Source organism: Haliotis cracherodii, unplaced genomic scaffold, assembly GCF_022045235.1.
Source record: "Haliotis cracherodii isolate W230 unplaced genomic scaffold, xgHalCrac1.p SCAF_4, whole genome shotgun sequence".
In the NCBI taxonomy this organism is placed as follows: domain Eukaryota; kingdom Metazoa; phylum Mollusca; class Gastropoda; order Lepetellida; family Haliotidae; genus Haliotis; species Haliotis cracherodii.
The window spans coordinates 45133294-45146269 of NW_027266297.1; the positions used below are offsets into that span (position 1 = coordinate 45133294).

General features: G+C 37.1%; 1 protein-coding gene across 8 annotated transcripts in view; it reads left to right on the forward strand.

The window, feature by feature from the left end:
* LOC139480297 (otoferlin-like) overlaps positions 1 to 12976 on the forward strand; it is a 216407-nt gene that overhangs the window by 87526 nt on the left and 115905 nt on the right. For 3 of the 8 annotated variants that reach the window (XM_071263351.1, XM_071263354.1, XM_071263353.1), the window contains exons 7-17: positions 1969 to 2104; positions 2226 to 2280; positions 2684 to 2815; positions 3327 to 3389; positions 4050 to 4134; positions 6908 to 7023; positions 8744 to 8784; positions 9079 to 9265; positions 10301 to 10487; positions 11961 to 12175; positions 12349 to 12457. In XM_071263351.1, the coding sequence (XP_071119452.1) occupies positions 1969 to 2104; positions 2226 to 2280; positions 2684 to 2815; positions 3327 to 3389; positions 4050 to 4134; positions 6908 to 7023; positions 8744 to 8784; positions 9079 to 9265; positions 10301 to 10487; positions 11961 to 12175; positions 12349 to 12457 (1326 nt within the window). Of the gene's footprint in view, positions 1 to 1968; positions 2105 to 2225; positions 2281 to 2683; positions 2816 to 3326; positions 3390 to 4049; positions 4135 to 5460; positions 5546 to 6907; positions 7024 to 7794; positions 7810 to 8743; positions 8785 to 9078; positions 9266 to 10300; positions 10488 to 11960; positions 12176 to 12348; positions 12458 to 12976 lie in introns of all 8 variants that reach the window. The other 5 variants (XM_071263349.1, XM_071263352.1, XM_071263350.1 and 2 more) reach the window with 3 other exon arrangements.

Here is a 12976-nt window from a genome sequence, read left to right on the forward strand (position 1 = left end):
GGTATGTCCCCCTAACATTCACTGAGTGGGTGTATATACTTGCTTTTGGAATGTGGTTTTGGAAACAAAATATATATCGTATGAACACATTGAATTTCTTTCAACACAATTTATTGCTTTGTAACTGATCAATTATTTATCATTACTTTACTTTTAGTTTACAATTATTTATCCATTTCTATCATTGAGGTTTTTTTGATAGGTTCTGAGACTTTAAAAAGATTTTTTTTCAACATATTTCCCTTCCACATTTATGCCAACAATGATTTTATCCAAGTTTTGTAGAGGTCCTTCTCTTGGCTGTCCAAAAGGCTCTCCACAGCTGCTATGTCGTTGTTCAAGACAATGGGTTCAGGCTAAAGCTTTCTGCATGTTTGGGAACAGATGGAAGTCTGACAGAGCCAAACCAAGAGAATAAGGTGGCTTGTAGCCTGACAATGACTGTTGCAATGGTGCATTATTCTGATGGAAGAGCACACCTTTGCTCCACTTCCAAAGTCTAGTAGTCATAATTTCATCCCGAAATTGACTCAGAGGTGCAGCATAATATGCTTTGGTTATCGCCTGGCCTTTTGAAAAATAGTCCACTATGACAAACCTCGCCATCCCAGAACATGGAGGCCATAACCTTTCCCCCTGATAGGACAGTCTTAGCCTTCTTTGGTGGTGATATCAAATTCTCCACTGTTTTTATTGTTGTTTGGACTGAGGCTGCAAGTTGTGAACATTCATAGGCACAAATCATTGCAAGAACCTTTCTGGATCAACTTCAAACAGAGCTAAATTATCCCGTGATAAGTTGAGCTGGGAGAGTTTTTGCTCACATACCAGATGCTATGGAATCCAACAAACTGATACTTTCTGCATTGTCAAAGTTTTTATGATAATGGAATTTGCTCTCTCATGGGTAATCCCACTGAACCATCAATATGACGTTCATTCACTCGCCAATCAGTCCTTGCCATATGGTGGATTCTCTTGATCATTTCTGTTGTTGTAGATGTCACAGGTCTGCCTGGACAGGGATAATCTTCAAGGCTATCTAAACTCTGCTGCCCACCTCCTTACAGTGGCATAGGAAGGGGCATCTTTCCCTTGTGTTGGTCTAATAACTTTATGAATGACTTTTGGTGTCTCTGCAAATACTTGATCACTGCAAATTCCTCAAGATTGTCCATTTTCCAAAGATCATAGACCCCCAGCTTTATTTTACTAACTGATTGCTCAGTTGACTCCACTGTTATGGATATACTTCTATGACATAATGGAATAACCACAATAAAGGATTTAACTATTACATGATTCCCTCTATGTTAGAATCAGAACTTATCAATCAACCATATGTTAGGTATGCTTAGCTTTTTTACATCCTAAACTTTGACAGTGTTTATCAAATTTTAATAGTTATAGAAACAGATGATGAATAACAGATGTGCTCCACTTCTTGTTGTCTGGTTACCTGTTCCTTGGTGACAATGGTTAATTGGCTATTTCGTAAGCACCACATCTTTCATGTTGGCTTACTTGCAGACTTGCCTTCAGGGTTCCTCCAGCTAATATATAGTCTGCCAAACAGGGCGCAAAATGTCATCTTGTATTTTGTTAGATGTGGACACATCTCTCTCATAAGCCTTCTTCTTGTTCTCAAAGCCTGGAATATGGAAAGCATACTTAGGCACATAAGACGTCAAGATTTGTTGAGTAGTGCTGCAAGAGAAGGTATGTCTATATTTCACAATGTTTGAGTGAACCTCTGACCATTACTTTGACATTCAAAATAATTTGTGATGTTTCTTGTTTCCCAGTGTGTCCAGTTAATATCCATGAATCTATGGAATGTTGACTTCTGTCTGGTTTGATGGTGGGTGAAGTCTTCACTTCATCACTGGCTGAAGAAATAAATAGTAGTTATCCTCATCTCCTCCGATACCAGTGTTGATGCTGTCTGACCTGCCCACTATGTTACAGATTCCCATGATCTGGATGCGAAGGCGGCAGAGGTGGCCTCCATGTTGGCATCTACGGCACAGGAGCGACTCATGGACGACAGTCAGAGCATAGACAGCCAAGGCTCCACCATCACAATGTCAGGCACCGGCAAAAAGTAGGTGGACAGTTAAACTTTATGTTCTTTAGTCAGGATTGTACTAGTCAAGCAACATGTCTCCATGCATATTATCAAACCCATTTCTGTACACTGCAAGTTGTCCCCTGTATGATTGAAGGATGAGGTCTCGAGTCATTCCAGATGCTCCCACTCTCAAGAGCCAAGATTTCCAAGTAAGTCCTTCGTTCAACATGTTTAGCTGGTTGTGTGGTTCTCTTCTATCCAGAATTCCCTCAACCTAGAGATCTCAGATCATTATGTTGTACAAATGAGATCTTATCTTCATAATGTTAGAATTGGAGTAGAGATGGTTGTACGTTACTTGTGTTGCTTTAGTTTTCTATACCAGGTAGTTACACCAGCTGGTAGTTGTGGTAGTTGTGATTATCACGGTAAAAACTTCATTACAGCATAAAGATGTCAGATGCGTATATGTTGTTCAATGCATATATCAAGGATATTTGAACAGTATTTTGAACAAATAAGTTGTGAGTATCAATGAATACAAAACTGTTTAGCTATAGATTCTGAAGTTAATGTTATGAGTTTCTATAACATTGTAGTTATTTTGCCAAGGTGTGTATCACAATTATTGAGGCCCGTCAGCTGGCAGGGTTGAACATGGACCCTGTAGTGTGTGTCCAGGTGGGGGACCAGAAGAAGTTCACCAGTGTCAAGGAATCCACCAACTGCCCATACTACAACGAGGTAGGACCTTTGGATGCACTCCATTGTAGTACCCCAGGCAAGCTAGTTGTAACTGCAAGACCTGATGTCCATGATCCCAGGCCAGTCATAGATATAAACAGGTGGAACAGGAACTACCTTGTTTAGGACAGATGGCTGTAAATTCATGATACGATACAACTTAGATTTGAGACACGCCATAGCTTGAAGATAAAAATACATGTTACATGTAAAAATGGTTGTCAACAATTGTGTACAATAAAGCAGCCCTTCTGATATCGACTTGTTCCCTAATTACTGGACTGCAAAAGCTCTTTCAAATGTTTTGAAGCGGTTCAATGTTGAGCTTTTGTCCAATGTATATATTATAAGCTGACATGTGTGGGCATTGGCCATTGGCCATTTGAATAATGTTTTTGTACAAACGGAGAAAAAAAAGGTTAACAATATAACTCTTATGTTCCAGTTTTAATTACCGGTAAAATAGAATTAAGTACTTTATATCACAGATCTACTTGCATTTCTCTTCCAGTATTTTGTCTTTGATTTCCACCTGCCTCCTGTGATGCTGTTTGACAAGATTGTCACTCTGACGGTAGGCTTATGTGAACACTCGGTTTGCTCATATGACCATATCAGTTATCCACAAGTTAACATTGGATTTTCTCTCACCGTTTATTAATATGTTATTGTAAAATTCAGTAATGATCAGTAAGACTAAGAACTTGATAATTATGTTTCGTGCATTCTTCAGCAAGTCTAATACTGATAAATGATGCTGGATATAATTGATGACTGATTTGATATGTCATTTGCAGATCATAATAACTTGATAAGAAAATATGTAATGTACGGTAACGTTTCTAAATATTGGCGTTGTCTTTGAGTTCAGAAAGATATATAAGGATTCAAATCAGAGTGAAAAATGATCCTATGTTTCTTACAGTATTTTCTTGATGTCAGGTTACAATGATCTGTATATAAATCCCAATGTTCATCTCATGAAAACATATCTGTGTGTAATGAGATAGACTGGAAAGTCAATGGCAACAGTTTCCATATATCAAAATAGTTTTCAAAATATATTTTAATGATGCCATTGACTCCAAAATGTATTGACTACAAAACCTTCAACAACAGTCTAACAAATTACACCAGATGAACTGCTTGACCATCAATAGCCATGATACTGACCCAGTATGATGTGTGCATGTGCAAAGCAATCCAATAGTTAACCATTCCTTTATCTACCTAGGTGCTACATTCTCGTAACTTCCTCCGTTCGGGCACCATTGTAGGCAGTTTCAAGTTAGATGTCTCCACAATATACATGGCACCTGGTAGATTATGTATTCTAGTCCTTTTTTATATTTTTTATCCATTTTTTTACATATTTATCATCTTTTTGACAATTAACTTCTAGCTGCAATTGTTTAGCAAGGAAGCACATGTTTTAAGTTCCTGTAATCCAGGAACTATATGTTCAGTTACATGAAATTGACGTCAAGTAACTGGCTCCTTGCTCAGCAGTTGTATTGTAGAGTTTTTGCATGATTTAGAAGTTATTAATAAGCACATTTAACCCCAGTATTAACACTAACATTTGGAGATTGGTTTCTGATCTGTTACATATTTTCTTAGTTTATTTCGGCTTTTGGTTATTTATCTTAGACAGAATTATTTGTGTGTTTGGCTTAAATTCAAAACTAGCATTGCAAACATGAGATGCTGCACAAATGGTGAGATATTTGAAAGTGTACATGTGTACATCAGGAAATGTTAAACACATTTGTGCACATCTCTTACAACAGATCCATGTTTCCTACAAGACATGGGCAGCCATAGATGGGTGGGCTGTTCACCCCTTTCTTCCCTCCTCAAACCCAAGCATGTAGTTTTTTCTGTTAGTTATGGCAGTGTTAGCATGACCTAGCAGTGCTCCCATATCTACTGCTGCCAGCAATGTATGATGTGTGGATTGGGAAGGATCAGATAGGAGAAGCAACAGGAATAGGAACATACAAAACCAATACTTTGTCATCATGTCATAATAAATATCTATACTTTGTACAATAATTAATATTCCATAACCCATGTCATCATTAAAGAATGCCAGAATCGCAGTTAACAGAGTAACACACCGATCTCAACTTGTATAGGCTGTACTTATGGCTTATGGTTTTTTTTAAAGAACAGTTTAGCTTAGGTAGCTCAGAATGGAAAATTATATATCTTCATCATAATAATTATTATAGATTGTGTAGATTAACAAACAACTTTTAACAGTTGCTAAACTGGGAGGCAAAAAAACCACAATACAGCCATTTATTCTGAACCATTGGTTGCCTGCTGATATAATTTATTCATTCCAAATTTTGGCTTTATAAGCAAAATATTGCCCTATATTCAAGTAGCCCAGTATGTCCAAAACATTGCCTAAACAGTGGAAAACAATCATGAAATACCTGCACATTCTGATTTCTGTTAGTGTGCGTGAAAGTTTAAACACATATACTTGTATCATTGTTCAGTACGTCCCATCATCTCACTTTTCATGATCACTAATCTGGTCCTTCTGATATTTAACACACTATGCCGAAGCCATTTTTGCGCTTTTTGGCCATGTTTCTATCCTACTGTTTTGCCTTTGCATGCCATTCTATCAGGTTTGTCAGTCTGGCAGACTCCTTCGCTCCAACCGGCCCCTTGGGACTTATAAACTTGATGTTGCCACTGTCTATGCCCAGCAAGGTATCTCGCTTTTTTTCCAAGCTTTCATTTTTCAAATAAAATTTTACTTGCACGTTTGTTTAATCAAATTTATTCTGAATGAATATTTCAAATTGTTGCAATGTTGCAATGTTTTCATATGCCAATTATATTTCCAGTATGGCTTTATTTCATGTAATGATACTGTGATATGGTAAATTGATCATCTCCTAGGTTCATTTTACAGTCATATTTGTAACTCATTACACAGCAGAAATTTCATCTTGCACTAAAGACCCGTGGGGATTCCGGGTAAGAATTATTAGGTCACAAGCAACCCATGCTTGTTGTAAGAAGCGACCACATGGATAGCGTGGTCAGACTCGCTGAATTGGTTGATTTCAAGTCATTGTGTGTGTCAATCACCGGGGTGTCTGGTCCAGACTCGATTATTTACAGACTTCTGTCATTTAGATGAAATATTGCTGAGTGCAGCATTAAACAACAAACCATTTTTTGTGCAAAACATTTATCCAATATAAGAGAAATAAAATATATATGTTTTACAATTTGAATATTTAATTCAGTCTAATTCAAAATGGCATCTTTTATGAAGACCAGCTACTGATGACTTGTACCTGTATTTTTGTACATCTTATTTCCAAAAAGGCTTATCTATCTGTCATTATTATTATTGAACAGAAAATTGTATTTATCATTACAGGATCATGTGTCATTTTCATTAATTATGTAGGTATACTTCACAAAATATCATATTTTTTATCACACTTCTTGGTTTTAGCAGCTGTGCCTGCAATTATTAACATACAATATTGATGTGTGCTTCTTGAACATATTACATTGATATGTGACAAAATTTAAGAAAGCATATTTACAGATATATATTTTGAAATATCAATTCAAATTTGAAAAATTATGTTCATATTTTTGTGTAGGGTCTGTCTGTCTGTCATTACAGTCTTCTTTTTGTTACATTCCAAAATAGGCAGTTGATTTTAACAAGAGAAGTACACATTTGACTGGCCATTAAAACACACACTAACACACATGAAACACCAACAGTTGTACATGTATTCAGATTCCCTTAACTCATATATCAACTATGATTTTTAGAAATTGCAAATATTCCTCTTATGATTTGTCATATGAGACAGACTATGAAGGTAGACCTTGTTGCTTTAGGAATTGACAAACCAAGGAAGTCAACCAGTATTGATTCATGTAGGTTCATGTTTGTAGATGCTAAGTTAAGTGTAATAGTTCTACATTCAGTAATGACATTAATAAAGTATTGATATAGTCTAGAATTCACAAATTGAAACATAAATTAATGTTGTAACTGTTTGTTTCCTACATGTCTGGTGAAGTTATTCCTCCTTTTAGACCACCAGTTTTACCACAAGTGGGCCATGCTGACAGATCCGGATGACATAAATGGTGGAGTGAAGGGTTACCTGAAGTGTGACATAGCTGTCATTGGCAAAGGGGACTCCGTCAAGGTATAGTGTTGATCACTGGCCGGTGTGTGTTCTATAGTCTAGGTGTTGTATCCATCATTGATGGTCCTTGAAGCTGAACAGTATTTATCACTTTGTATTTTCTCATATGCCTCTTCTGACTTGACATCTTATTTCCCCTTCTGTGTGCACATTACGATTCACTGAAGATCGTAAACCTTCAACTATAGTGAGTGAATACAGTATCACTTTTAGCAATATTCCAGCAATAGCACTGTGGGGGACACCAGTAATGGGCTTCAGACATTGTACCCATGTGGGGAATCAAACCCAGGTCTGCGGTGTAACCAGTGAACCACTAGGCTACCCCACCGCCCCTCCGGTCACTATAGCACTATACTGACTATAACACAAAGGGGCACTTATAGTGGAAGCATGCTTGCTTTAGATGATCATGAAAATGTATGCCTTTATAGATGCTACATATTTTCAAGACCATTGCTTCAGAGACAGTTCACAAACATAAAATTGTTACCTTTTCCAAACAAAGGAAAACTGCATCCACTTTCAATGAACATATCTGACACAGACCTGGAATACATTGTCTTTGCGTAAAGTTGATATTTTATGAGTGCTTCAGGTGCATCACAGCCCCTTCCACTTATGAATAGTAAATGTAATGATTTTAATTTCAATCAAAATGTTATGATCTTTATGAAACATGTGATTAGGTCCAATGTGATCCATACCTTTGTACCCTGCACTGGTCTTGTGGGTCCAAACTGTAAATACTGCAACTTTTACCCCAAACAGATAAGGCGAAGCTGCGTAAGTTATCACATAGCATAGACTAACAGTGTTTAGTTGTTCATGAGTAATAATGCTAAATCAAACACTAACTTTCAGTAAAGAATATGTCTTTCCCATTTATCAGTTGGCGTTAGTTCAAACTATGAGAAAATAACAAACTATGTTTTTGAAATAAACTGGCTGATGGGTTTGATCAGCACTTCTCTACCTTCACACGTTTGTGTTATGGAGCTGCTGATAAAGGGAAAGACAACAGCTGCTGTGCACAGCCTAACACGTATTAGACTAGATTTTAGTGACTTTCATTTGGCTTCTCATTGATACTAGATCAAATGTCAGATTTCAGATGATGATTCATGTTAATATAAAGCTCTTAATGTAACATATTCCTAACTTTGTATTTAACTGATTTAAAATTTGCATGATGAATTCAAGACAAGATAAGTATGCATGTGTGACTAATTACAACAAGCCAGGTGTTTGTTTATTGCTTCATAGAGAGCACCATCTAGAACCCTGCCGAAAAGAAACCCCTTAGAAACAGTTGTGCATGTATCCGTCAAAGATGCAAATACAATGTATCATCAAATTATACATGTGAATGGGTACAGAGTACTATGTACTGAGAATTGATAAAATACATTTTGGAAATTAAGTTTCACATCTTTTTTCATGTCAAAAGTTTATAATTGTATATCCAAATGTTGTATTTAATTTTTTACAACTACCTATTTTAAACATGTGTTGGTCATATTTTCTCCATGCATGGTTATAAGTTCAGTTGTCTCGACCACAGAAGACAGTTATTGTCATGTTCATTGCTTACACACTTAAGAAAATATTTTTCAAATTATCAATCTAAAAAAAATAAAATATGACCAGACATTTAATGCATTTTGCTGAGGGCCTGGAAATCCATATTGGACTTTGACTACTTACCATGTTGTTACAGGTTCCCCCCAAATCTGACAAAGATGAAGATGACATTGAAGCGTAAGTTATGATGGAACATTGCACTACAGGTTCTTTAACAATGTCAAGTAGTATTTACTGTTAAAGTTTCTTTACTATTCATTATTTATATTTTTAAAATGATCAATCCCAAACTAACTGCAGACCTTCCACAGTATTAGGGCCATTATCGTGTTAGGTGAATCATTAAGGTTTTGGCATTACTGCCATGTAGTGTGTGTGCTACTCAGCCATGTATTCTACATGACATCATATTGAAATATGTGACACATGATGTCCTAATGCAACATTCCCCCACTTGTAACCATTGTGCAGGAATCTGTTGCTGCCGGATGGTGTTCCCGCTGACCGACAACGAGCCAAGTTCTTTGTGAAGGTGTACAGAGCAGAGGGTTTGCCCAAGATGAACACTGGCATCATGGCAAATGTCAAGAAAGCCTTCACCGGAGAGAGCAAGGACCTTGTGGATCCCTATGTTGAGGTCTCCTTCGCTGGCCACAAGGTGAGAAGAGATGCAGCGACGTCTCATGTTTGATGGATGACAAGGTCCCTATATTCAAACAGTGAGACTAACCAGTGCAATAACCAGCTTCCAATATTAGTCCCATGTTCATATTATGACTGTATTGATTTGGTCCATTTCCAAGGATTGGTAGGCCTGAAGAAATTATCATAATATGAGAAGATGAATCCATGGGATTGAAATATGTTAGTTCAAAAGGTCCTGTTAACATTATAGTTGTAGCAGGATCAGAAGGGGTACATGGGATTTTATGCACTCCATGTTAGGTTTTATACCACGAGCCGGAGGCAATTGGTATATAACCTAACGAGGGACGCATAAACCTCATATTCTCCAATTAATCCTGCTACAACAAATTTAACTTACCATCATGTTTTAATATGAAATTGTAAAATAATTCGAACAAATTCAAAATTGATAGAAAACAACTGTTCGATTGAGCAGAGGTTAACTTCCGCTTTGTCACATGACTTCCATTGATTTGGAAAAAGCGTGCAGCTTTTTGCTTTGAAGCGGGTTATAATGGATTTATTCTGCCTCTCAGAAATCCATGTGCAGCTTGACTTGGGTATAAGAGGTTTATTCCCCTCTGAGAAATTTATTCCCCTCCAAGGCGGGATACACAGTATTTTTTCAAGATCATGTGGACCAATCATATCTCATCATTCTGACATTGAGGTATGAGAATGTGGTATATAAGCTATCCTACAGCTTCAGTATTTTGTTGGGTGAGATGGTTGCACAAACCAACAGCCTTTAATCAACACTAATAAAATGCACATTTAGATAATGTCAAGTTACCTACGTAAACTATTTGACTCCATATAGGGTATCAGTTGGGTGGTTGGCTGAGGGTAGATCAGTTGCTAGATGGTTCTTGATCTATGATGGTGTATAGGCTACCTGTAGCTGATGTCCAATGATTATGTGGTAACACTACATTATATCTAGCTACTGGGTTGACATGGAATCAATAGTTCAAGTAACCATCATACACTTAACTTTATTTTCAAGGGTCGAACATCACTCAAGAAAGGATCCTATGAACCTGTTTGGAATGAGCAGGTTGTGTTCACCGAGATGTTCCCTCCCTTGTGTAGACGCATCAGAATACAACTGCGAGACAGTGACAGCGTCAATGATGATATCATTGGCACTCACTTCATTGATCTGTCACACATATCGAATGAAGGAGAGAAAGGTATCGAAGAATCAAGAATCAAACGGTCATTTTCATAGTCAGGCCCCCCTACCTATTTGAATAAATTGCATTGAATGGGTTTAAAATGAATGTGTATTGATAGCTTAGCTTCCAGATTGGAAGTGAATGCATTTCTTATGTGAACGAAAAGAAACACTATCAGATTTGACAGTGTTTGTTAGCAGAATAGATGCACAGCCGCTATGGGAAACTCGACCAAATGCAGCGGAATTACCCTGGCTGTATCCATCGTAGTTAACTGACAACATCTTTTCAGTGTGCAAGAAATGAAGGCGAAAAAATAAATGTGCGACAAGCGAAGTAATTTCTTTCGGTTAATCTGATTCGAAGTCTTGACAATAAAGCATAAAATCCATGGAATTGAGCACGTAGTATTCATATGCATTGAACTAACTAACTTTGTTATCTAAAGTGGGAGACGTGTTTTCTTGTATCAGTTGTTGCAAAACAATGGGCAGTAGTCCGATCTGAAGATGTCTGATATCTCACCCATCTGCACACCAGATCCCAGCAATCTTGGCAACTGTGTGTTGTAGTCAACACATCAGGATCTGGGAATGGTATATGTTAATGAAATACATATTAATTATTATTATTGTTTAAGTGCCAATCCGTCACAGATGATTTCCTTACCGTAGATATTGACTGACAAAATTATTTATTAGCCGAGTTATATCAACGATTATTGAGCACATACTACTAGCTCTAAGATGTAAACAGTGAATGAAATTATGATTGAAGTAACTTATCTGGTTCTATGGCTGATATCCTTTCAATTTGACTCCCATCAAAATACATTGATAATGCATACAAAATACATTTTTGCTGAAAATGAATAATCTGTATTGAAGGAGAATCATAATTTACGTTCAATACGCATTAAAATCTTAACAAGAATAACATTCTCTGGAAACAGGCGTTGACAAGCGTTCACCATTTCTCTTCTTCCCCACTGACAGCCATGTTTAGTGTGCTGTGGCAACAGTAACTGTTATTATAGTTTGGCAAAATGCAGATTTTAACGGACATAACTGAATGTGTTCGATTGCTGATGCTGTCGGTTCTAATAGCGGCTGTGCGGTGATTCCAATGAGAACCGCTGTTATGACGATAGTTACTGCATTTATATAGCATTTCAATAATGCTTCTTTTCATTCAAGTAGATAAGAGGGCCTGATAGTGGTCCTCTGAAAACACAGGATGTAGAAGGTTTATTTTCATGTTTATAAAATGTGCATGTAAGAGGGCACACTTGATGTATTTTTACACCAATTTTAATGTCCCATTTTCCTATCTGACCTCCTGTCTTGATTGCAAGGCATATTTCAATAAGTTTGATGTTAGTGTCAAGTCTGAATGTTATTTGTGTTATGGCAGAATTAGTTCCAATTATGCCTTTGTTGGACAATGTTGACAGTTATAGTATGAGCTGATGTTGTGTCTGCCTGCTAGGTTTTCTGCCAACCTTTGGACCTTGCTGGGTGAACCTGTATGGCGCCACCCGCTACTACCAGCTCCTGACATCACAGACTCACCTCAACGATGGATTAGGTCAGGGTGTGTCATTCAGGGGCAGATTACTCATAGCAATAAAGATGGAGATCCTGGAGAGCATGGAGAGTGGACCTGCAACAGTGGATGTAGAAAATGCCCTACCAATCTCTGAGGTAAAATCTGTCAGCTTCTGACTGGGGCTCCCATCTGTGCATCACATGTAATTCATTAAAAACAGAATGAGATAAATTGTATGAAATATGAAAATAAAGATTTAAAACTAATTAGTATTTTTCTTCTTCAAAATGTTCAAATTTCAAAATGTTATGACACTTGTTTATCCCAGAATGCAGCAGGTAGACCAGAGGAGTACTTCCTGTATGGCTGCTTCCTTGAAGCATCTATGATAGAGAAAAAAGTGGGGGACAAACCTGTGCACTTTGAAATCAGTGTTGGTAAGTGTTCAAATAGGTTTGTGTCATAATCGGTTGCAGATTGCTGCAACATTTTAATTTCAGTAAAATAATTGGGCATTTAAACAAACATTTTACCGGGTTAAGTTCGTACTATCAGTTGAACCTGGCTGAAACTGATGAAGTTCATTGAAGCAATGTCTCAATTTCATTCATGGAACTCATAGCATCTGAACCATCACTTGAAATGGTCATCTATCTGTGGACCAGAGCTCTTTCCTTGTCTCACTTAAGTAACTGTCTTAATCTGTATTCATTACCTTAATACCAAAGCCAAAGAAATATTATACTTTAAAAATCTTCACATACACCAAGGCCACTATGTGACTTTATTGTCATAATGATCGAGGATGATCTTTAGGTGAAGTCAAAGATACTGCATGCATCAAGCACAATCAACAGTCACTTGTGGCCTCTACATAGAAGAGTTTTTGTTATTGTTATATTCTTATTGGGTAAGCTATAGGGACTATAATATTTTGTAACACAAATTCATTGAAA